The sequence below is a fragment of the Neovison vison genome, chromosome X, assembly GCF_020171115.1.
Source record: "Neovison vison isolate M4711 chromosome X, ASM_NN_V1, whole genome shotgun sequence".
Lineage (NCBI taxonomy): Eukaryota > Metazoa > Chordata > Mammalia > Carnivora > Mustelidae > Neogale > Neogale vison.
The window spans coordinates 58,517,574-58,540,725 of record NC_058105.1 but is presented as its reverse complement, the minus strand read 5'-3'; the positions used below and the strand labels follow the sequence as shown (position 1 = coordinate 58,540,725).

At 36.9% G+C, this 23,152-nt stretch overlaps 1 protein-coding gene across 2 annotated transcripts in view; it reads left to right on the top strand.

Moving 5' to 3' along the window:
* The window catches only part of APOOL (apolipoprotein O like), a 155,178-nt gene that overhangs the window by 110,336 nt on the left and 21,690 nt on the right, over positions 1 to 23,152 (top strand). For both annotated transcript variants that reach the window (XM_044235131.1, XM_044235132.1), the window contains exons 7-8: positions 6,141 to 6,254; positions 6,461 to 6,578. In XM_044235131.1, the coding sequence (XP_044091066.1) occupies positions 6,141 to 6,254; positions 6,461 to 6,578 (232 nt within the window). The remainder of the gene's footprint in view (positions 1 to 6,140; positions 6,255 to 6,460; positions 6,579 to 23,152) is intronic.

The window sequence follows — 23,152 nt, the reverse complement described above, 5'->3', positions numbered from 1 at the left end:
CGGGGAGCTTGCTTCCTACTCTCTCTCTCTCTCTGCCTACTTGTGATCTCTCTCTGTCAAATAAATAATAAAATCTAAAAAAAAAAAAAAAGAATCAGCAAATTGGTAGATGACAGAGGCTTCTGAAGGGAAAAATAAAAATCATATACAAATTCAATTTTGATACCACCTAGAACTAAGTAACATTTTCCATGAGTCTGTATTACAGCTTTTTGTCTTTTTCTTGTGAGCTTACCTGCAAATCCAAACATTCACCAATGATTTGAACAGTGTGGGACAGTATATTACTTCTAATTCATATTTAGATTAAGAAGGAGAGCTTTGGGTGATGCGGTATTTTCTTCCTTTCCTTCTTTCCTTAATTACCAACATTTAACATTTCTTCCTCACACTTGAAGCATTATGTAGTGTTGCCAGAAGAATTTCCTGTACTTGTGTTCTCACTACTACATCTCCTTAATTATTGATATAAACTGTCTACTCAGTATTTTAAGAATGACAAGGATATAGTGCTCTATGTAGTTTGTAAAGTGATCAATGTATAAAAGTTTATAGCAAAGAGAGCATTATTCATTAAATCTTGTTATAGTTGAGACACTTGATCCAAAATGATAAACTTATTTTTTATAAATCTTTCTTATATAGGAATTAGCGACTTAAATTCATATCCTATTCATGCTGAAACTTGCGCACTTATTACATTCAACTTCCTCATTTTCTCATTTACTGATAAGAAAACTGTGGCCCAGGAAAGTTTCACAGTGACTGATTTGTCCAGGGTTCTATTGAGTTTCAGGTATCCTGCTTCCCTATCCCATTTCTCTTCTCAATGTGTAATGTTGCCACTGAATCTTTTGGTTTGTTTAGAGTAATGCCTTAATGTTTTTTAAATAAAATTCGTTACTATTTGTCCTTAAATGATTTAAACATTATAGAAAAGTATAGGAAAGAAAAAGCAATTAACCACCTGGAATTCTTTTATCCAGAAAAATATCAGTGTTAACATTTGGTAGAATGTTGTTGAGACCTTTCTTTATGCGTATATAGAGATAGATAGATGGGTGAATAGGCAGATACAGTTTCACAATAACAGGATAACTTTGTAGTATGTATCTTAATTTTTTAAAAGATTTGATTTATTTATTTGACAGGCAGAGATCACAAGCAGGCAGAGAGGCAGGCAGAGAGAGAGGAGGAAGCAGGCTCCCTGATGAGCAGAGAACCCAATGTGGGGCTCTATCCCAGGACCCTAGGATCATGACCTGAGCTGAAGGCATAGACTTTAACCCACTGAGCCACCCAGGCGCCCCACATCTTATTTTTAATTTTAAGAATAAAGTATTAAACTTAATTTTACTCTGACGGAAGGAAAATAAAGGAATTCCTGAACTTCAGATAAAAATTTCTATGATAAAAGATATTAGTATGATTTCCTGAAAGTTATTCTATGGTTAAATACTGATTGTTTCTGAAACTCCTAGAGACCCTTGCTTTTTCTTTGACTGGCATCAAACAATGTCATGTGTAATAACTGATGGATTCTAATACATATGTAACATGGATTCTTAACCTGAGATCAGTGATAGACTTCAGAGTGACTCCACCACCCAAAACTATGAAAAATTTTATATATAGAATAGATGCCTTCTAATTTGATATTGTTGGGACCAGTAGTTACCAATTAATTAAAAATGTTAAAGTAGAAAGATTTTAAAAATCATAAATACAGACCTTAAATATTTTATTTCAAATTATAACCAATTGTGTGTCTGGTTTTCTCTCTTTTGAAGTAGGTATTTTCTATGAGTATGGGTCTCCTAGTTGAAGATCCATAACATCTGTCTTATGGTTAGCCATTTATATCTTCTAATGTTTTCAGTTTAGATCTCCTTAAAATAGAATGAACACTGAAAACATTTTTAAAATAATATGAGTGCAGAATCCTCTTAAATTGTTATTATTTCTTCCAGCCTTTAACAGTTGACTTTGCCTACCTCTAATTTGAGTGATTATTTTAATTAATTATTAATTAATTAATTTAGGTAAGTCATTTTTTAGTCTTTACAAAGCATTTTACTTAACTTTCCTGTAGGCAACAGTTCTTTTCACACTCATATTTCATCCTATTATGTTATATTTTAATTTTTTAAGTTATAGTAAAACTGATATAGAGACTTAGAAATAAATACAACTGATTCTTGGTAAGTGTACAGATCACTTGTGAAAGACAATACTTAGACATATTTGAGAGTACCTACTATCGATGAATACTCAGCATTCTATGAACATTATTTATTATACATTTTTAAGACATCTTTAGTTAATCAGACAAATCTCTTCAAAGGGTATCAGGTAAGAGCTCGTCTGCTATATGGGTATTTTTCTTAAGGAAAGGGTCCATACTTTTAGGAAATCCTCTGAGGTCTATGACATAAAAAAAATTCACAAAATGATAGTCCAGAAAGGTCTTTGAAAAATAGAAGTTACACGCCAGTTATTCACCATTTTGGAAATGTACTTCAAGATGGGATTACTTTTTGCTTTTTATGATTTTCCTCACACTGTTTTCATTATTAACTTACATAAAGAACCTCAAGTAATCTGTCTTTGAAAACTATAAAATATCTAGGAATAAACTTGTCAAATAATGTTCTAAGACATATTTATTTAAAACTACTAAACTTTACTGAAAGACATTTTTACAAGTTTAAATGCATTTAGATACATATCTAGTTTCTAGATGAAAGGACTGAATATTGGCATATGGCATATATTCCCAAATTTATAAGTTTAATTTGGTTCTTACAGAATTCCTGGATTTGTAGGGAGTATGACATTCATTCATCCAGTATGTGTTGACCATATACCATGTACTGGTAACTGTGCTAGCATAGACAATAAAATAGACCCCCCCCCCAAAAAAAACCCAAGAGAACGTCCAAAAACAAATATATCAAGTATGTCTTTGTATACATTGTGGAATAGGGGGAGGGTATAGTAAAGGTGGCATTTCAGATCAGTGTGTAAAGAAAGGATGGATTGGTTATTTCAGACATGTGTTGGAGTAATTAGCTTTTTGGATAAAAATCTTAGACCTTTACCAGTTGTCATGCAAAAATAAATTCCAGGTGGACTAAAGATCATAAAATATAATACTGTAAAAATATTAGAAGAAAGAAGATAAATATTTCAGTGATGTTGAGATAGAAAAGGCCCTCTTAAAATCCAGAAGCCATCAAAAAAAATTAATGCATTTTACTACATCAAAATAAATGTATTTCTTCTGATCACAATATAATATATACAAAGTTAATGGAAAATACAAAACTGGGAAAAATATTTGCAACATCTATAACAAAGGACTAAATAATGGCCTTTCTATATTAAGAACTCCTATAAATTGATAGGAAAAATATAAATGTCCTCTAAGAAAATGAAGAAAGTAAAAAAAAAAAAGAAAAGAAAATGAAGACAGTAATACACAAGCAATCCACAAAATAAGAAACATAAATGGCCTAATAAATGAAATATTCTTAACTTTATCAGCAATCAAATAAATGCAAATTTAAAGATCATTTAGAGATTGGCTTTGAGTCTTTCACTTTGATAAAGATTTAAAAGACTCATAATAATACTGCTTCTGGTAAATGGGGTAGTAAAACATTTTTGTTGGGCGTATAAATTACTACATTATATCGCTGACTTTATGGAGGCAATGTGTCAATATTATTAAAAATTAAAATGCATATAATCTTTTTTTTTTTAAAGATTTTATTTATTTATCTGACAGAGAGAAATCACAAGTAGATGGAGAGGCAGGCAGAGAGAGAGAGGGAAGCAGGCTCCCCGCTGAGCAGAGAGCCCGACGCGGGACTCGATCCCAGGAGCCTGAGATCATGACCCGAGCCGAAGGCAGTGGCTTAACCCACTGAGCCACCCAGGCGCCCACATAAAACTGGGACCACACATCTTTGTGGTGTTTCCTTGGTACAAATTCCTGGATGTGAAATATCTGGATTATAATCCAGATATTTCACATCCAGGAATTTGTACCAAGGAAACACCACAAAGATGTGTGGGGGTTGGGAGAAGGGGGGTAGGGTTATGAACATTGGGGAGGGTATGTGCTTTTGGGTAAATTGGAAGGGGAGATGAACCATGAGAGACTATGGACTCTGAAAAACAATCTGAGGGGTTTGAAGTGGCGGGGGGGTGGGAGGTTGGGGTACCAGGTGGTGGGTATTGTGGAGGGCACGGCTTGCATGGAGCACTGGGTGTGGTGAAAAAATAATGAATACCGTTTTTCTGAAAATAAATAAATTGGAAAAAAAAAAAAAAGATGTGTGGTCCCAGTTTTATGTGTAAGAATGCTAATCACAGCATGCTTATAATTGTCCAAAAAAAAAAAAATCCCATATTCCCCAACATAGGGAATTTATTAAACTAACTGTGGTTTATTCATTGTGAATACTTACTGTGTAGCTAATATAAAAGAAGGAGATCTACAGGTATATAAACTGATATGGAAACATCTCTGACAAATTGCTAAGTTTTTAAAATATCAAGTATCAATATGTATAGTGTGATCCTATTTGTATTTTGAAAAAAGGAAACAAGCTAAGTGTATATGTGTGTGGTTTATTTTAAAATTTAAGGGGGGCCTGAGTGGCTCAGTGGGTTAAAGCCTCTGCCTTTGGCTCCGGTCGTGGTCCCGGGGTCTGGGATCCAGATCGCGACAGGCTCTCTCCTTGGCAGGGAGCCTGCTTCCTCCTCTCTCCCTGCCTGCCTCTCTGCCTGCTTGTGATCTCTGTCTGTCAAAAAAATAAATAAAATCTTAAAAAAAATAAAAAATAAAATTTAATTTAAAACATAATTGAGATTGTAGAGTATAATCTGTTCTCTAATCTTGTCTTTTCAATTTAATGGTTCATCATGGAAATCCATATCAGTGCATATAAATCTAAAATCTACCTCATCCTTTTTGGTAGATCCAAATAGATATCAACATTCCATTTGTTCTAAAATATTGTCTGTATGTATCTAATGCACATATGAGAGGAAAATCTCAGGGACGATAGCCACACAGCTGTGACCAAAGTTACATTTTGGGGAGGAAGAAGACTTTATATTAGTGGATTGATTTATTTTTCTTAAGTGTAAGTATATACTTAGCAAAAAAAATTCTATTTTAAACAAGAAAGTCACAGTTTTAAAAAATTTTTAAGTTCATGTTTATAAAAAGTATAATCCTGAAAATCTTCCAAAACCTCTTTAAAACTTGAAAAGTCATAGGTGAAATTACTTTAGCCATAGGGAACAAAAGGATGGGGAAAGAATAGAAAGAAGGAATCAGGAGATTTTTAAAGGGAAAGAAATCTGAAAGTAACAGCAGCTTTAGGAAGTCACTCATCATCCTTGCCTTTGCTTTGGTGTGTTTGTAGTTCATTTTGTATTTTATGCTTCTACCAAAAGAGAATATTATTCTGTGGAGAAATGCATTAATACTTTCTGACAGGGGAAAGCACCATAAAAATTTGAACAAAAGTATTAACTTTGTAGCATCTTAGAATCTTATTTTCTTAGTTTATTATCTCAAGCTGTCTTTCCCAAACTTCTGTTAAATAGGCATAGTTTTAAATTCACATATTGCAGTATGAATGCAAACTATACATTTTGAAGAATTTATTTTTCTAAGAGCAGTTTTAGGTTCACAACAAAATTAAGCAGACGGTACAGAGATTTCTGTACAGAAGGTACAGAGATTTTGCACCCCGTTCCCACATATGCTTAGCATCCTTCATTATCCGTGTCTGTTTTCCACATCCCCCATTAGAATGGTACATTTGTTAAAATTGATAAGCCTACGTTGACACATCATCACCCAAATTCATAGTTTACTTTAGGATTCACTCTTGGTGTTGTCTCAGCTCTACATTTTTTAGCCTTTTACATGAGGCAAATGATTTTTCATATAAGATTGAAAAAAATGGGGTTTTCTGTTACATGATCTAAAGATTTATATCTTTATTATTGATTCTGACCTGAGTGTTCACATAAAATTCCCGACATAATTTTTCTGATATTTGTTATTTTGACTTTTAAAAATACATCTTATTTGATTCATTTCTTGTTTTAATTAGGTAACTGGGGAAAAGGCATATACTGTAAGCCAGCAAATTTATGAAGCAGTTAAATCATTGCGGACAAAAAGCAACAAAGAAGAATCACTTCCTAAACCTAAAGAAAAATCTAAGGTAGAGTTTAAATGGACCAAAAAGGTAGACATTGAGTTTCATTGGTTGGGGTGAGGGATTGGCTTATAATAGGAGTCACTGACAGAGGTCAAGAGAATGAAAGGAGATGAAGGACGTAGTATATTTGCATACTATACGTTTTTAGGATGTTTTATTGTTTTGGCAAAATGATTTACTTACGAAGGAAAAATCTTTTTGGTAAACAGCTAGGAAATTCTGCCACACTAGAAATACCTGCAAAAACAACTGACAGCCTGAAATACTCAGTTTCCTTGCCAGCAGAACTCAGCTCTGAAACAAAGACAAAATCAGAATCCACCTCAGGTTAGTTTGAAATAATTCAATTTTATTTTCATTCTTTTCCTAAGTTATTTTGTAGTATTATTAGGTATAGTTTGAACTTATGTAAGTGCTTTCTTTATAAATGTTTTTTCTTTCTCATATCTGTAGTCTATATATCTTTATAGATTATGAGATACTGGTATACTTGGGACTTTTTCTAATTGCCATATTGTTCATAATACCAATCTTTGCATATAGGAGTGTGGAGTAGCACTGGTGGGTTGGGTGAGTGAAGCATTTAATATCACTTTATTAATGTGAGCTTTGCAATTAGGTGGTGGAAAGTGTGCCTTTCTAGGTTCTGTAGTGTGAGTCATATCTACATAGACTATAAGTAAGGCTATAAGTATGAGTCATATCTACATAGAAGAAATATTATCTTTCCATTTTTTGTGCTATTTACCCCCATCAGTCTTAGTTTCCACCATCACTTATATTTAGTTTAGCTACTAGGAGAACATTCAGCATGAAATAATAAAATAACACCAATTATAATACTAATAACTTTTTTTAATATTAGATACTGGCAATTTGTACTTTGTGAGACCAAATAGTGACAGTTGTACTTTCTAGGCAAATATTCCCATAGTTTTATTGTAATCAATGAGAAGGTAACAGTGTTTAATACCATTTAGTAGTGTATTCACAGAAACTCAGCAGTCACTAGGTTATACAGGATTATCTGTCTGTACAATGTGACTGTTACTACCCATTGTTTTACTGCAAAGGAAATAAGACCAATTCAGAGATAAGGAAGTAGAAAATAATGATAATATCTGCCCTTTACAGAGCACCTACTGTGGTATTAAGAGTTATAAATATATCCTGTGTTATTCAATTCTCACCCAAAAGGCAAAACAAAACAAACAACTCTTGTGCATATGTAATTATAATCATTGCACAATGAACAGCTTGAGACTCAGGAAGCTTAAGTAACTTGCCCAAAGTCATGTAGCTTATGAGGAGTAGAGATGTATTCATAGCCTAGCTTTTTCAAATAAAAAAGTCCAAGCTCTTTCTATTGTATATAGGTTACCTATAAACAATATAGATATGTGATATATACAGTATATCTATATACAATATATATACACTATATATACAATATCTGTATACAATATATATAACTAGATAGGTTAAAATCAGAGTTTAGTCTCTAATTTCTCCCCTATTTTAATTTTTACAAAACCTGTCACTGAGTAACAAACCTGGTAGGAGTTTTACAGTGTTCTCCTGTCACCTCTCATTTCTAATATGATGGTTTACAGTATTTACTTTTTTATTATTTATTTTCAATTCTGGTACAGTTAGCATACAGTGTTGTATTAGTTTCAGGCGTACAACACAGTGATTCAGCTCTGCCATAGAACACCCTGTGCTCATCAAAACAAGTATACTCCTTAATCCCCAACAGCTCTTTCACCAGTCCCTCACCAACCTCCCCTCTGGTAACCATCAGTTTGTCCTCAGGAGTTAAGAGTCTGTTTCCTGGCTTGTCCCTTTTTTTCTATTTTCTTTTTTTTTTCTTGCATCCATGCAGATATAGATAGATTAGATAGATTATATGTAAAGGAGATGTGTGTGTATGTGTATGTGTGTGTGTGTGTGTATTGATGGACATTTGGGCTATTTTCATGTTTTGACTGCCACTGATAATGCTGTTAAAAACATTGCGGTGAAAAAGAAAAGAAAAAAACAAACAAACAAAAAAAACCATTGTGGTGCATGTACCCCTTCAAATCTGTACTTTTGTATTCTTTGGGTTAATACCTAGTAGTGGTATTTGTATTCTTTGGGTAAATTCCTAGTAGTGCAATTTCTGGGTTGTGGGTAGCTCTATTTTTAATTTGGTGAGGAACCTCCATACTATTTTCCAGAATGGCTGCATCAGTTTGGATTCCCACCAATAATGTAACATGGTTCCACCTTCTCCAAATCCTTGCTGACATCTGTTGTTTCCTGTGTTTTTAAAGTTAGCAATTCTGACAGGTCTGAAGTAGTACTTCATTGTGTTTTGATTTGTATTTCCCTGATGATGAGTGATGTTGAGTATCTTTTCATGTGCCTGTTAGCCATCTGTATGTCTTCTTTGGAAACATGTTTATTCATGTCTTCTGCCCATTTCTTAACTGTGTGTGTTTTTTGGGTATTGAGTTGGATATTTCTTTATAGATTTTGGATACTAAACTTTCATCGGGTATGTTATTTGCAGCTATCTTCTCTGATTCTGAAGGCTGCATTTTAGTTTTCTTGATTGTTTCCTTTGCTGTGCAGAAGTTTTTTATCTTGAGGAAGTCCCTATAGTTCATTTCTGCTTTTGTTTCCCTTGCCTCTGGAGATGTGTCTGATAATAAGTTACTACAGCCAGGTCAAAGAGGTTTCTGCTGTGTTCTCCTCTAGGAATTTGATGGTTTCCTGTCTTAGGTTTAGGTCTTTATTTTGGGTTTATTTTTATGTATGGTGTAAGAAACTAGTCCTGTCATTCTTCTGCATATGGCTGCCCAGTTTTCCCAGCATCACTTCTTGAAGAGATTTTTTTTTTTTTGAGTGGGAACACTAGCAGGGAGGAAGGGGAAGGGGAAAAGGAGAGAGAGAATCTTAAGCAGGGCCTACACATGGAGCCTGACACAGGGCTTGATACCATGACCCTGAGATCATGACCTGCACCAAAATCAAGAGTTGGACACCCAACTGACTGAGCCACCCAGGCACCCTGAGACTTTTTTCCATTGGATATTCTTGCTTTGTCAAGATTAATTGACCATATAGTTGTTGGTCCATTTCTTGGCTTTCTTTTCTGTTCCACTGATCTTCAGATCTGTTTTTGTGTCAGTACCATACTGTCTTGATGACTACAACTTTGTAATATAGTTTAAAGTCTGGAATCATGAGGTCTCCAGCTTTGCTCTTCTTTTTCAGGATTGCTTTTGCTATTTTGAGTGTTTTGTGTTTCCATACAAATTTTAGGATTGTTTGTTCTAGCTCTGTGAAAAATACTGGTGGTGTTTTGATAGGGATTGCCTTAAATGTGCAGATTGCTTTCAGTACTATAGACATTTTTAAAATGTTTGTTCTTCTAGTCCTTGAGCATGGAATGTTTTTCCACTTCTTTCTCTACTTTTCAGTTTCTTTCATAAGTGTTCTGTAGTTTTCAGGGTATTTTTTACCTCTTTGGTTAGGTTTATTCCTAGGAATCTTACAGTTTTTGTTGCAATTATAAGTGGGACTGATTGCTTTATTTGTCTTTCTGCTGCTTCATAATTGGATTATAGAAATGCAGCAGATTTCTGTACATTGATTTTATAACCTGTGTCATTGCTGAATTGATGTATTAGTTCTACTAATATTTTGGTGGAATCTTTTGGGTTTTCTGCACAGAGTGTCATGTCATCTGCAAATAGTGAAAGTTTGACTATTTGCCGATTTGGATGCTTTTTATTTCTTTTTGTTTTCTGACTGCTGAGGCTGACTTCCAGTAACTATGTTAAATAGCAATTGTGAGACTGGACATTTCTGTCTTGTTCCTGACTGTAAAGGAAAAGCTCTCAGTATTTCCCTACTGATGATGATATTGGCTGTGGGTCTTTTGTATACTGCTTTTATGATGCTGAAGTATGTTGCCCCATTCCTACATGGTAGAGGGTTTTTATCAAAAATTGATTCTGCATTTTGTGAAATGCTTTTTCTACATCTATTGAGAAGATCATATGGTTCTTATCCTTTCTTTTATTAAAGTGGTATATTGCATTGATTGTTTTGCTATTGTTGAACACCCCTGAAGCCCAGAAATAAATCCCACATGACTGTGGTGAATAATTCTTTTAATATACTGCTGGACGTGAATTGCTGGCATCTTATTGAGAATTTCTGCATCCATGTTCATGAGGAATATTGGTGGGTAATTCTCCTTTTTGGTGGGGTCTTTGTCTGGTTTTGTAATCAAGGAAATGCTGGCCTTGTAGAATGTTTGGAAGTATTCCTTCCATTTCTGCTTTTTTGGAATGGTTTGAGAAGAATATATATTAACTCTACTTTAAATATCTGGTATAAATCTGCTGGGAAGCCATCTGGCTCTGCATTTTGTTTGCTGGGAAACTTCTGATTGCTGATTCAGTTTGTTTGCTGGCTATGAGTCTGTTCAAATTTTCTAATTGTTCTTGTTTCAGTTTTCGTATTTTGTATGTTTCTAATTATTTGTTCATGTCTTCCAGATTTCCCAGATTTCCCAGATGTCGTGTTGGCATATAATTTTTCATTACTCTCTTGAAATTGTTTATATTTTTTGTGTTGGTTGTGATCTCTCCTCCCTCATTCATGATTTTATTTATTTCAGTCATTTCTTTTTTCTTTTTGATACGTCTGGCTACGGTTTATCAATGTTATTACTTCTTTCAAAGTACCAGCTCTTAGTTTCATTCATCTGTATAACGTTTATTTATCAGAATAACGTTTATTTCTGGTCTAATCTTTATTATTTCCCTTCTTCTTCTGGCTTTATGAGTTATTTGCTGTTCCTTTTTTAGCCCCTTTATGTATAAGATTAGGTTATACACTTGAGAATTTTGTTCCTTCCTTAGGTAGGCCTGTATTGCTATATTATACTTCCCTCTTAGGACCACCTTTATTGCATCTGAAATGTTTTGGGCTGTCGTGTTTTCATTTTTTAAAATTTCTTCTTTAATTTCCTGGCTAAGCCATTCTTTAATAGGATGTTCTTTAACCTTGATGTATTTGTTGTCTTTCCAAATTTTTTCTCGTGATTGACTTCAAGTTTCATTGTGTTGTGTTCTGAAGCTACGCATGGTGTGATCTCAGTCTTTTTGTACTTGTTGAAGCCTGATTTTTGATCCAGTGTGTGATCTGTTTTGGAAAATGTTCTATGCATACTTGAAAAGAATTTATGTATTTTGCTGCTTTAGGATGAAATGTTCTGAATATATCTGTTTAGCCCATCAGTCTAGTGTTTCATTCAGAACCACTGTTTCCTTGTTGATTTTCTGCTTAGGTGATCAGTCCATTGCTGTACGTGGAGTGTTAATGTCCCCAGCTATTATTATATTATTATCAGTGAGATTCAGTGTTTTTGTGAATAATTGACTTAAATATTTGCATGCTCTATTTGGAGGTATAAATATTTATAATTGTTAGATCTTCTTGATGGATAGACCCTTTAATTTTGATATAATACCCTTCTTCTTCTTACACTCTTTGCTTTAAAATCTAGTTTGTCTGATAAATGTATGGCTATTCTGGCTTTCTTTTGACATCCATTAACGTAAGAGATAGTTCTTCATCCCCTTACTTTCATTTTTTTAAAATTTTTTATTTCTTTTCAGCGTAACAGTATTATTGTTTTTGCACCACACCCAGTGCTCCATGCAATCCGTGGCCTCTCTAATACCCACCACCTGGTTCCCCAACCTCCTACCCCCCACCCCTTCAAAACCCTCAGATTGTTTTTCAGAGTCCATAGTCTCTCATGGTTCATCTCCCCTTCCAATTTCCCTCAACTCCCTTCTCCTCTCCATCTCCCCTTGTCCTCCATGTTATTTATTATGCTCCACAAATAAGTGAAACCATATGATAATTGACTCTCTCTGCTTGACTTATTTCACTCAGCACAATCTCTTCGAGTCCCGTCCATGTTGCTACAAAAGTTGGGTATTCATCCTTTTTTTTTTTTTTTTAAAGATTTTATTTATTTGACAGAGAGAAATCACAAGTAGGCGGAGAGGCAGTCAGAGAGAGAGAGGGGAGAAAGCAGGTTCCCTGCGGAGCAGAGAGCCCGACATGGGGCTCGATCCCAGAACCCTGGGATCATGACCTGAGCCGAAGGCAGAGGCGTTAACCAACTGAGCCACCCAAGCGCCCCGGGTATTCATCCTTTCTGATAGAGGCATAATACTCCATAGTGTATATGGACCATATCTTCCTTATCCATTTGTCCATTGAAGGGCATCTTGGTTCTTTCTACAGTTTGGCAACCATGGCCATTGCTGCTATAAACATTGGGGTACAGATGGCCCTTCTTTTCACTACAACTGAATCTTTGGGGTAAATACCCAGGAGTGCAACTGTAGGATCATAGGGAAGCTCTATTTTTAATTTCTTGAGGAATGTCCACACTGTTACAAAGTGGCTGCAGCAACCTGAATTTCCACCAGGAGTGGAAGAGGGTTCCCCTTTCTCCACATCCTCTCCAACACATGTTGTTTCCTGTCTTGCTAATTTTGGCCATTCTAACTGGTGTAAGGTGGTATCTCAATGTGGTTTTAATTTGAATCTCCCTGATGGCTAGTGATGATGAACATTTTTTTCATGTATCTGATAGCCATTTTTATGTCTTCATTGGAGAAGTGTCTGTTCATATCTTCTGCCCATTTTTTATATGATTGTCTGTTTTGTGTGTGTTGAGTTTGAGGAGTTCTTTATAGTTCCTGGATATCAATCTTTTGTCTGTACTGTCATTTGCAAATACCTTCTCCCGTTCTGTGGGTTGCCTCTTTGTTTTGTTGACTGTTTCCTTTGCTGTGCAGAAGCTTTTGATTTTGATGAAGTCCCCAAAGTTCATTTTCACTTTTGTTTCCTTTGTCTTTGGAGACATATCATGAAAGAAGTTGCTGTGGCTGATATCGAAGAGATTACTGCCTATGTTCCCCTCTAGGATTCTGATGGATTCCTGTCTCACGTTGAGGTCTTTAATCCATTTTGAGTTGATCTTTGTGTACGGTGTAAGAGAATGGTCGAGTTTCATTCTTCTACATATAGCTGTGCAGTTTTCCCAGCACCATTTACTGAAGAGACTGTCTTTTTTCCACTCTATATTTTTTCCTGTTTTGTCAAAGATTATTATTTTTTTAATTTTTTATTTTTTATAAACATATATTTTTACCCACAGGGGTACAGGTCTGTGAATCACCAGGTTTACACACTTTGCAGCACTCACCATAGCACATACCCTCCCCAATGTCCATAACAGCACCCCCCTTCTCCCAACCTTCCTCCCCCCAACAACCCTCAGATTGTTTTGTGAGATTAAGAGTCACTTATGGTTTGTCTCCCTCCCAATGCCATCTTGTTTCATTTATTCTTCTCCTACCCCCTTAACCCCCCATGTTGCATCTCCACATCCTCATATCAGGGCGTTCATATGATAGTTATCGTTCTCCGATTGACTTATTTCACTAAGCATGATACCGTCTAGTTCCATCCACGTTGTCACAAATGGCAAGATTTCATTTCTTTTGATGGCTGCATAGTATTCCATTGTGTGTATATATACCACATCTTCTTTATCCATTCATATGTTGATGGACATCTAGGTTCTTTCCATAGTTTGGCTGTTGTAGACATTTCTGCTATAAACATTTGGGTGCACTGCCTCTTCGGATCACTACATTTGTATCTTTAGGGTAAATATCAAGTAGTGCAATTGCTGACTCATAGCATATTTCTACTTTAAACATTTTGAGGAACCTCCATGCTGTTTTCCAGAGTGGTTGCACCAGCTTGCATTCCCACCAACAGTGTAGGAGGGTTCCCCTTTTCCCGCATCCTCACCAGCATCTGTCATTTCCTGACTTGTTAATTTTAGCCATTCTGACTTGTGTGAGGTGATATCTCATTGTGGTTTTGATTCGTATTTCCCTGATGCTGAGTGATATGGAGTACTTTTTCATGTGTCTGTTGGCCATCTGGATATCTTCTTTGCAGAAATGTCTATTCATGTCTTCTACCCATTTCTTGATTGGATTATTTGTTCTTTGGGTGTTGAGTTTGCTAAGTTCTTTATAGATTTTGGACACTACCCCTTTATCTGATATGTCGTTTGCAAATATCTTCTCCCATTCTGTCAATTGTCTTTTGGTTTTGTTAACTGTTTCCTTTCCTTTTGCTGTGCAAAAGCTTTTGATCTTGATAAAATCCCAATAGTTCATTTTTGCCCTTGCATCCCTTGCCTTTAGCAATGTTCCTAGGAAGATGTTGCTGTGCTGAGGTCGAAGAGGTTGGTGCCTGTGTTCTCTTCAAGGATTTTGATGGATTCTTTTCTCACATTGAGGTCCTTCATCCATTTTGATTCTATTTTTGTGTGTGGTGTAAGGAAATGGTCCAATTTCATTTTTCTGCATGTGGCTGTCCTATTTTCCCAACACCATTTATTGAAGAGGCTGTCCTTTTTCCATTGGGCATTCTTTCCTGCTTTGTTGAAGATTAGTTGACCATAGAGTTGAGGGTCTATTTCTGGGCTCTCTATTCTGTTCCATGGATCTATGTGTCTGTTTTTGTGCCAGTACCATGCTGTCTTGATGATGACAGCTTTGTAATAGAGTTTGAAGTCTGGAATTGTGATGCCACCAACTTTGGCTTTCTTTTTCAATATTCCTTTGACTATTCGAGGTCTTTTCTGGTTCCATATAAATTTTAGGATTATTCGTTCCATTTCTTTGAAGAAAATGGATGGTACTTTGATAGGAATTGCATTAAATGTGTAGGTTCCTTTAGGTAGCATAGACATTTTCACAATATTTATTCTTCCTATCCAGGAGCATGGAATATTTTTCCATTTCTTTTTGTCTTCCTCAATTTCTTTCATGAGTACTTTATAGTTTTCTGAGTATAGATTCTTAGCCTCTTTGGTTAGGTTTATTCCTAGGTATTTTATAGTTTTGGGTGCAATTCTAAATGGGATTTACTCCTTAATTTCTCTTTCTTCTGTCTTGTTCCTGGTGTAGAGAAATGCAACTGATTTCTTTGCATTGATTTTATATCCTGACACTTTACTGAATTCCTGTACAAGTTCTAGCAGTTTTGGAGTGGAGTCTTTTGAGTTTTCGACATACAGTATTATATCATCCGTGAAGAGTGATAGTTTGACTTCTTCTTTGCCGATTTGGATGCCTTTAATTTCCTTTTGTTGTCTGATTGCTGAGGCTAGGACTTCTAGTACTATGTTGAATAGCAGTGGTGATAATTGACATCCCTGCCATGTTCCTGACCTTAGCGGAAAAGCTTTCAATTTTTCTCCATTGAGAATGATATTTGCAGTGGGACTTTCATGGATGGCTTTATTAATATTGAGGTATGTGGGGACGCCTGGGTGGCTCAGTTGGTTAGGTAGCTGCCTTCGGCTCAGGTCATGGTCCCAGCGTCCTGGGATCGAGTCCCGCATTGGGCTCCTTGCTCTGCAGGGAGCCTGCTTCTCCCTTTGCCTCTGCCTGCCACTCTGTCTGCCTGTGCTTGCTCTCTCGCCCTCTCTCTCTGATAAATAAATAAATAAAATCTTAAAAAAAATTCATATTAATATTGAGGTATGTGCCCTCTATGCCTACACTATGAAGAGTTTTGATCAGGAAGGGATGCTGTACTTTGTCAAATGCTTTTTCAGCATCGATTGAGAATATCATATGGTTCTTGTTCTTTCTTTTATTAATGTGTTGTATCACATTGATTGATTTGTGGATGTTCAACCAACCTGGCAGCCCTGAAATAAATCCCACTTGGTCGTGGTGGATAATCCTTTTAATGTACTGTTGAATCCTTTTGACTAGAATTTTGGTGAGAATTTTCACATCTATGTTCATCAAGGATATTGTTCTGTAGTTCTCTCTCTTTTTTTCTAATATTAATTTATTTATTTTAAGCATAACAGTATTCATTATTTTTTCACCACCCCCAGTGCTCCATGCAATCCATGCCCTCTATAATACCCACCACCTGGTACCCCAACCTCCCACCCCTGCCACTTCAAACCCCTCAGATTGTTTTTCAGAGTCCATAGTCTCTCATGATTCACCTCCCCTTCCAATTTACCCCAACTCCCTTCTCTCTAACTTCCCATGTTCTTCCATGCTGTTTGTTATGCTCCACAAATAAGTGAAACCATATGATAATTGACTCTCTCTGCTTGACTTATTTCACTCAGCGTAATGTCTTTGAGTCCCGTCCATGTAGTTCTCTTTTTTGGTGGGATCCTTGTCTGGTTTTGGGATCAAGGCGATGTTGGCCTCATAAAATGAATTTTGAAGTTTTCCTTCCATTTCTATTTTTTGGAACAGTTTTAGGAGAATAGGAATTAGTTCTTCTTTAAATGTTTGGTAGAATTACCCCAGGAAACTGTCTGGCCCTGGGCTTTTGTTTCTTTGGAGATTTTTGATGACTGCTTCAATCTCCTTACTGGTTATGGGTCTGTTCAGGCTTTCTATTTCTTCCTGGTTCAGTTGTGGTAGTTTATATGTCTCTATGAGTGCATCCATTTCTTCCAGATTGTCCAATTTGTTGGCGTAGAGTTGCTCATAGTATGTTCTTATAATTATCTGTATTTCTTTGGTGTTAGTTGTGATCTCTCCTCTTTCATTCATGATTTTATTTATTTGGGTCCTTTCTCTTTTCTTTTAGATAAGTCTGGCCAGGGGTTTATCAATCTTATTAATTCTTTCAACGAACCAGCTCCTAGTTTCGTTGATTTGTTCTGTTGTTTTTTTGGTTTCTATTTCATTGATTTCTGCTCTGATCTTTATGATTTCTCTTCTCCTGCTGGGCTTAGGCTTTCTTTCTTGTTTTTTTCTCCAGCTCCTTAGGTGGAGGATTAGGTTGTTTACCTGAGACCTTTCTTGTTTCTTGAGAAAGGTTTGAACGACTATATATTTTCCTCTCAGGACTGCCTTTGTTGTGTCCCACAGATTTTGAATGTTGTGTTTTCATTATCATTTGTTTCCATGAATTTTTTCAATTCTTCTTTAATTTCCTGGATGACCCTTTCATTCTTTAGAAGGATGCTGTTTAGTCTCCATGTATTTGGGTTCTATCCAAATTTCCTCTTGTGATTGAGTTCTAGCTTCAGAGCATTGTGGTCTGAACATATGCAGCGAATGATGCCAATCTTTTGATACCTGTTGAGGCCTGATTCAGGACCCAGGATGTGATCTATTCTGGAGAATGTTCCATGTGCACTAGAGAAGAATGTGTATTCTGTTGTTTTGGGATGAAATGTTCTGAATATATCTGTGATGTCCATCTGGTCCAGTGTGTTATTGAAGGCCTTTATTTCCTTGCTGATCTTTTGCTTGGATGATATGTCCATTTCAGTGAGGGGGAGTGTTAAAGTCCCCTACTATTATTGTATTATTTTTGATGCGTTTCTTTGAGTTTATTATTAATTGGTTCATATAGTTGGCTGCTCCCACCTTGGGGCCATAGTTATCTATAATTCTTAGATCGTATTGTTGTACAGACCCTTTGAGTATGATATAGCGTCCTTCCTTATCTCTTATTATAGTCTTTGGCTTAAAATCTAATTGATCTGATATAAGGATTGCCACTCCTGCTTTCTTCTGATGTCCATTAGCATGGTAAATTCTTTACCACCCCCTCACTTTAAATCTGGAAGTATCTTAGGGTTTAAAACTTGTAGGCAATGTATATATGGGTTTTGTTTTTTTATCCATTCTGATACCCTGTGTCTTTTGATTGGGGCATTTAGCCCATTAACATTCAGGGTAACTATTGAGAGATATGAATTTAGTGCCATTGTATTGTCTGTAAGGTGACTGTTACTGTATATTGTCTCTGTTCCTTTCTGACCTACTACTTTTAGGCTCTCTCTTTGCTTAGAGGACCCCTTTCAAAATTTCCTGTAGAACTTGTTTGGTGTTCGTAAATTATTTCAGTTTTTGTTTGTCCTGGAAGCTTTTTATCTCTGCTATTTTCAATGATATCCTAGCTGGATATAGTATTCTTGGCTGCATGTTTTTCTCGTTTAGTGCTCTGAATATGTAATGACAGCTCTTTCTGGCCTGCCATGTCTCTGTGTATAAGTCTGCTGCCAATCTAATATTTTTACCATTGTATGTTGCAGACTTCTTTTCCCGGGCTGCTTGTAGGATTTTTTTCTTTGTCATTAAGACTTGTAAATTTTACTATTAGGTGACAGGGTGTGGACCCATTCTTATTGATTTTCAGGGGGGTTCTCTGCACGTCCTGGATTTTGATGCTTGTTCCCTTTACCATATTGCAGAAATTCTCTCCAATAATTCTCTCCAGTATACCTTCTGCTCCCCTCTCTCTTTCTTCTTCTGGAGTCCCAATTATTCTAATGTTGTTTCGTCTTATGGTGTCACTTATCTCTCGAATTCTCCCTTCGTGGTCCACTAGCTGTTTGTCCCTCTTTTGCTCAGCTTCTTTATTCTCTATCATTTGTTCTTCTATATCACTATTTCTTTCTTCTGCCTCATTTACCCTTACAGTGATAGCCTCCATTTTTCGTTGCACCTCATTAATAGCTTTTTTGATTTCAACTTGGTTAGATTTTATATATTTTATTTATCCAGGAAAGGCTTTTATATGTCTCAAGAGGGTTTCCCTAATATCTTCCATGCCTTTTTCAAGCCCGGCTAGAACATTGAGAATCGTCATTCTGAACTCTAGATCTGACATATTACCAAAGTCTGTATTGATTAGGTCCCTAGCCTTCGGTACTGCCTATTGTTCTTTTTTTTGTGGTGAATTTTTCTACCTTGTCATTTTGTCCAGATAAGAGTATATGAAGGAGCAATTAAGATACTAAAAGGGTGGCAACAACCCCAGGAAAATATGCTTTAACCATGTCAGAAGAGATCCCAAATCGTGAGGGGGTAGAAAGGGGGTGAAATAGAGGTTCAGAAAGAAAAAAAAAGAAAAGAAAAGAAAAAAAAAAAGAAAACGAATACAGAAAAAAATATAAAAAAGAAAAAATATATATATATTAGATAAATTAGTTTAAAAAACCTTAAAAAAGAAAAGGGTAAAAGCAAAAAAAAAAATTAGCAGAGGAAGAGAAAAAAAATTGAAAAAGAAGAAAAAATTAAATTAACTGCAAGAGTAAAGAATCATGGGGAGAAAGCCATGAGTTCCGTGCTTTCCTTTCTTCTCCTCTGCAATTCCACTGCTCTCCTTGGTATTGAAACTGTACTCCTTGGTAGGTGAACTTGGTCGTGGCTAGATGTCTTGTTGATCTTCTGAGGGAGGGGCCTTTGTAGTGATTCGCAAGTGTCTTTGCCCCAGGTGGAATTGCACCGCCCTTACCAGGGGCCGGGCTGAGTAATCCGCTTGGGTTTGCTTTCGGGAGCCTTTGTCCCGAGTGCTTTCCGTAGAGTTCCAGAGGATGGGAATGAAAATGGCAGCCTCCCGGTCTCTGGCCTGGAGGAGCCGAGATCTCGGGGCCACACTCCTCAGTGCGCCCTCAGAGAACAGCGCCCAGTACCTCACATCTCCCTGGCCTCCAGCCGCGCTCCTAGCTCACCGAACCTGCGACCGGTTCAAAGTAAACCCGAGCTGAGAGCTCACTCCTCGGCTCTGTCTTTGTAGCCGGCTTGCACATTCTAATACCTGTAAGCTCTGCAACACTCAGACACCCCCGATCCTTCTGTAACCCTGCATGGGCTTCACCCCGGTTTAGCCTCTGGAGCGATGGCCCTCAGCGGAACAGACTTTTAAGAGTCCCAATTTTGTGCTCCGTTGCTCTGCCGCTAGCCGGGATTTGGACTCTCCCCCCGCAGTCTATCTTCCCATTGCTTTTGATTCACTTCTTCGCCAGTCCTACCTTTCAGAAAGTGGTTGATTTTCTGTTTCTAGAATTGCTGTTCTTCTCTTCGATCTCCCTTTGGATTTGTAGGTGTTTCCAATCTTTAGATAAGCTGTCTAGCTGATCTCCTGCTAGCTGAAGTAGTCACTGCCTGCTACTTCTCCACCATCTTGACTCCTCCCAATCAAATATTATTTGACCATAGAGTTGAGGGCGCATATCTGGGCTCTCTACTCTGTTCCACTGGCCTATGTTTCTGTTTTTATGCCAATACCATGCTGTCTTGGTGATAACAGGTTTATAGTAAAGCTTGGAATCAGGTAACGTGATGCCCCCAGTTTTATTTTTGTTTTTCAACTTTTCCTTATCTATTCGAGGTCTCCTCTGATTCCATACACATTTTAGGATTATTTGCTCCAGCTCTTTGAAAAATACCCTTGGAATTTTTATGGGAATGGCATTAAAAGTGTAGATTGCTCTAGGCAGTGTAGACATTTTAACAATGTTTATTCTTCTGATCCAAGAGCATGGAATGGTCTTCCGTCTTTTTATGTCTTCTTCAATTTCTTTCATGAGTGTTCTGTAGTTCCTTGAGGACAGATCCTTTACATCTTTGGTTAGGTTTATTCCCAGGTATCTTATGGTTCTTGGTGCTATAGTAAATGGAATCGATTCCCTAATTTCCCTTTCTGTATTTTCATTGTTAGTGTATAAGACAGCCACTGATTTCTGTACATTGACTTTGTATCCTGCCACGTTACTGAATTGCTGTATGAGTTCTAGTAGTTTGGGGGTGGAGTCTTTTGGGTGTTCCATACAAGCACTCACATCATCTGCGAAGAGAGAGAGTTTGACTTCTTCGTTGCCAGTGTGGATACCTTTTATTTCTCTTTGTTGTCTGATTGCGGTTGCTAGGACTTCTAATGCTATGTTGAACAAGAGTGTTGAGAGTGGGCATCCTTGTCGTGTTTCTGATCTCAACAGGAAAGCTGTGAGCTTTTTACCATTGAGGATGATATTTACTGTGGGTCTTTCATAGATAGATTTTATGAAGTTCAGGAATGTTCCCTCTATCCCTATACTTTGAAGCATTTTAATCAGGAATGGAAGCTGGATTTTTCAAATGCTTTTTTTTCCACCAATTGAGAGGGCCATGTGGCTCTTCTCTCTTCTCTTAATGATTTGTTCTATCACACTGATTGATTTGTGAATGTTGAACCAACCTTGCAACCCAGGCATGAATCCCGCCTGGTCATGGTGGATGATTTTTTTAATGTGCTATTGGATCCTATTTGCTAGGAGCTTGTTGAGAATCTTACCATCCATATTCATCAGGGATATTGGTCTGAAATTCTCCTCTTTGGTGGGGTCTTTGCCTGGTATGGGGATCAGGGTAATGCTGGCTTCATAGAAAGAGTCGGGAAGTTTTCCTTCTGCTTCGATTTTTTGAAACAGCTTCAGGAGAATAGGTGCTACTTCTTCTTTGAAAGTTTGGTAGAATTCCCCAGGGAATCCGTCAGGTACTGGGCTCTTGTTTTTTGGGAGGTTTTTGAACACTGCTTCAATCTCGTTACTAGATATTGGTCTACTCAGGTTGTCATCAATTTCTTCCTGGTTCAATATTGGGAGTTTATAGTTTTCCAGGAATGCATCCATTTCATCTAGATTGCTTAGCTTATTGGCATATAACTGTTGATAATAACTTCTGATGCTTGTTTCTACTTCCTTGGTGTTCGTTGTGATCTCTCCTTTTACATTCATAATTTTATGAATTTGGGCTTTCTCTCTTTACCTTTGGATTAGTGTGGCCAGTGGTTTATCGATCTTATTGATTCTTTCAAAAAATCAGCTTCTAGTTTCATTGATACATTCTACTCTATCTCTGGTTTCTACCTCATTGATCTCTGCTCTAATCTTGATTATTTCCCTTCTTATGTGTGGAGTTGGTTTGATTTGTTGTTGATTCTCCAGTTCGTTAAGGTGTAGAGACAGCTTGTGTATTCTGGATTTTTGAATTTTTTTTGAGGGAAGCTTGGATGGCTATGTATTTCCCCCTTAGGATCGCCTTTGCTGTATCCCATAGGTTTTGGACCAAAGTGTCTTCATTCTCATTGTTTTCCATGAATTGTTTAAGTTCTTCTTTGATCTCCTGGTTGATCCAAGCATTCTTAAGCAAGGTGGTCTTTAGCTTCCAGGTGTTTGAGTTCCTTCGGAACTTTTCCTTGTGATTGATCTCCAGTTTCAAAGCATTGTGATCTGAGAATATGCAGGGAATAATCTCAGTCTTTTGGTATCGGGTGAGTCCTGATTTTGACCCTGTATATGGTTTATTCTTGAGAAGGTTCCGTGTGCACTTGAGAAGAATGAGTATTATATTATTATTTTTTTTTCCAATTTATTTGTTTTCAGAAAAACAGTATTCATTATTTTTTCACCACACCCAGTGCTCCATGCAAGCCGTGCCCTCTATAATACCCACCACCTGGTACCCCAACCTCCCACCCCCCCCCGCCACTTCAAACCCCTCAGATTGTTTTTCAGAGTCCATAGTCTCTCATGGTTCACCTCCCCTTCCAATTTACCCAAAAGCACATACCCTCCCCAGTGTCCATAACCCTACCCCCCATCTTCCAAACCCCCTCCCCCCAGCAACCCACAGTTTGTTTCGTGAGATTAAGAGTCACTTATGGTTTGTCTCCCTCCCTATCCCATCTTGTTTCATGGATTCTTCTCCTACCCACTTAAGCCCCCATGTTGCATCAGCACTTCCTCATATCAGGGAGATCATATGATAGTTGTCTTTCTCCGCTTGACTTATTTCGCTAAGCATGATACGCTCTAGTTCCATCCATGTTGTCGCAAATGGCAAGATTTCGTTTCTTTTGATGGCTGCATAGTATTCCATTGTGTATATATACCACATCTTCTTTATCCATTAATGTTCTGTATATATCTATGAGGTCCATCTGGTCCAATGTGTCATTCAATGCTCTTGTTT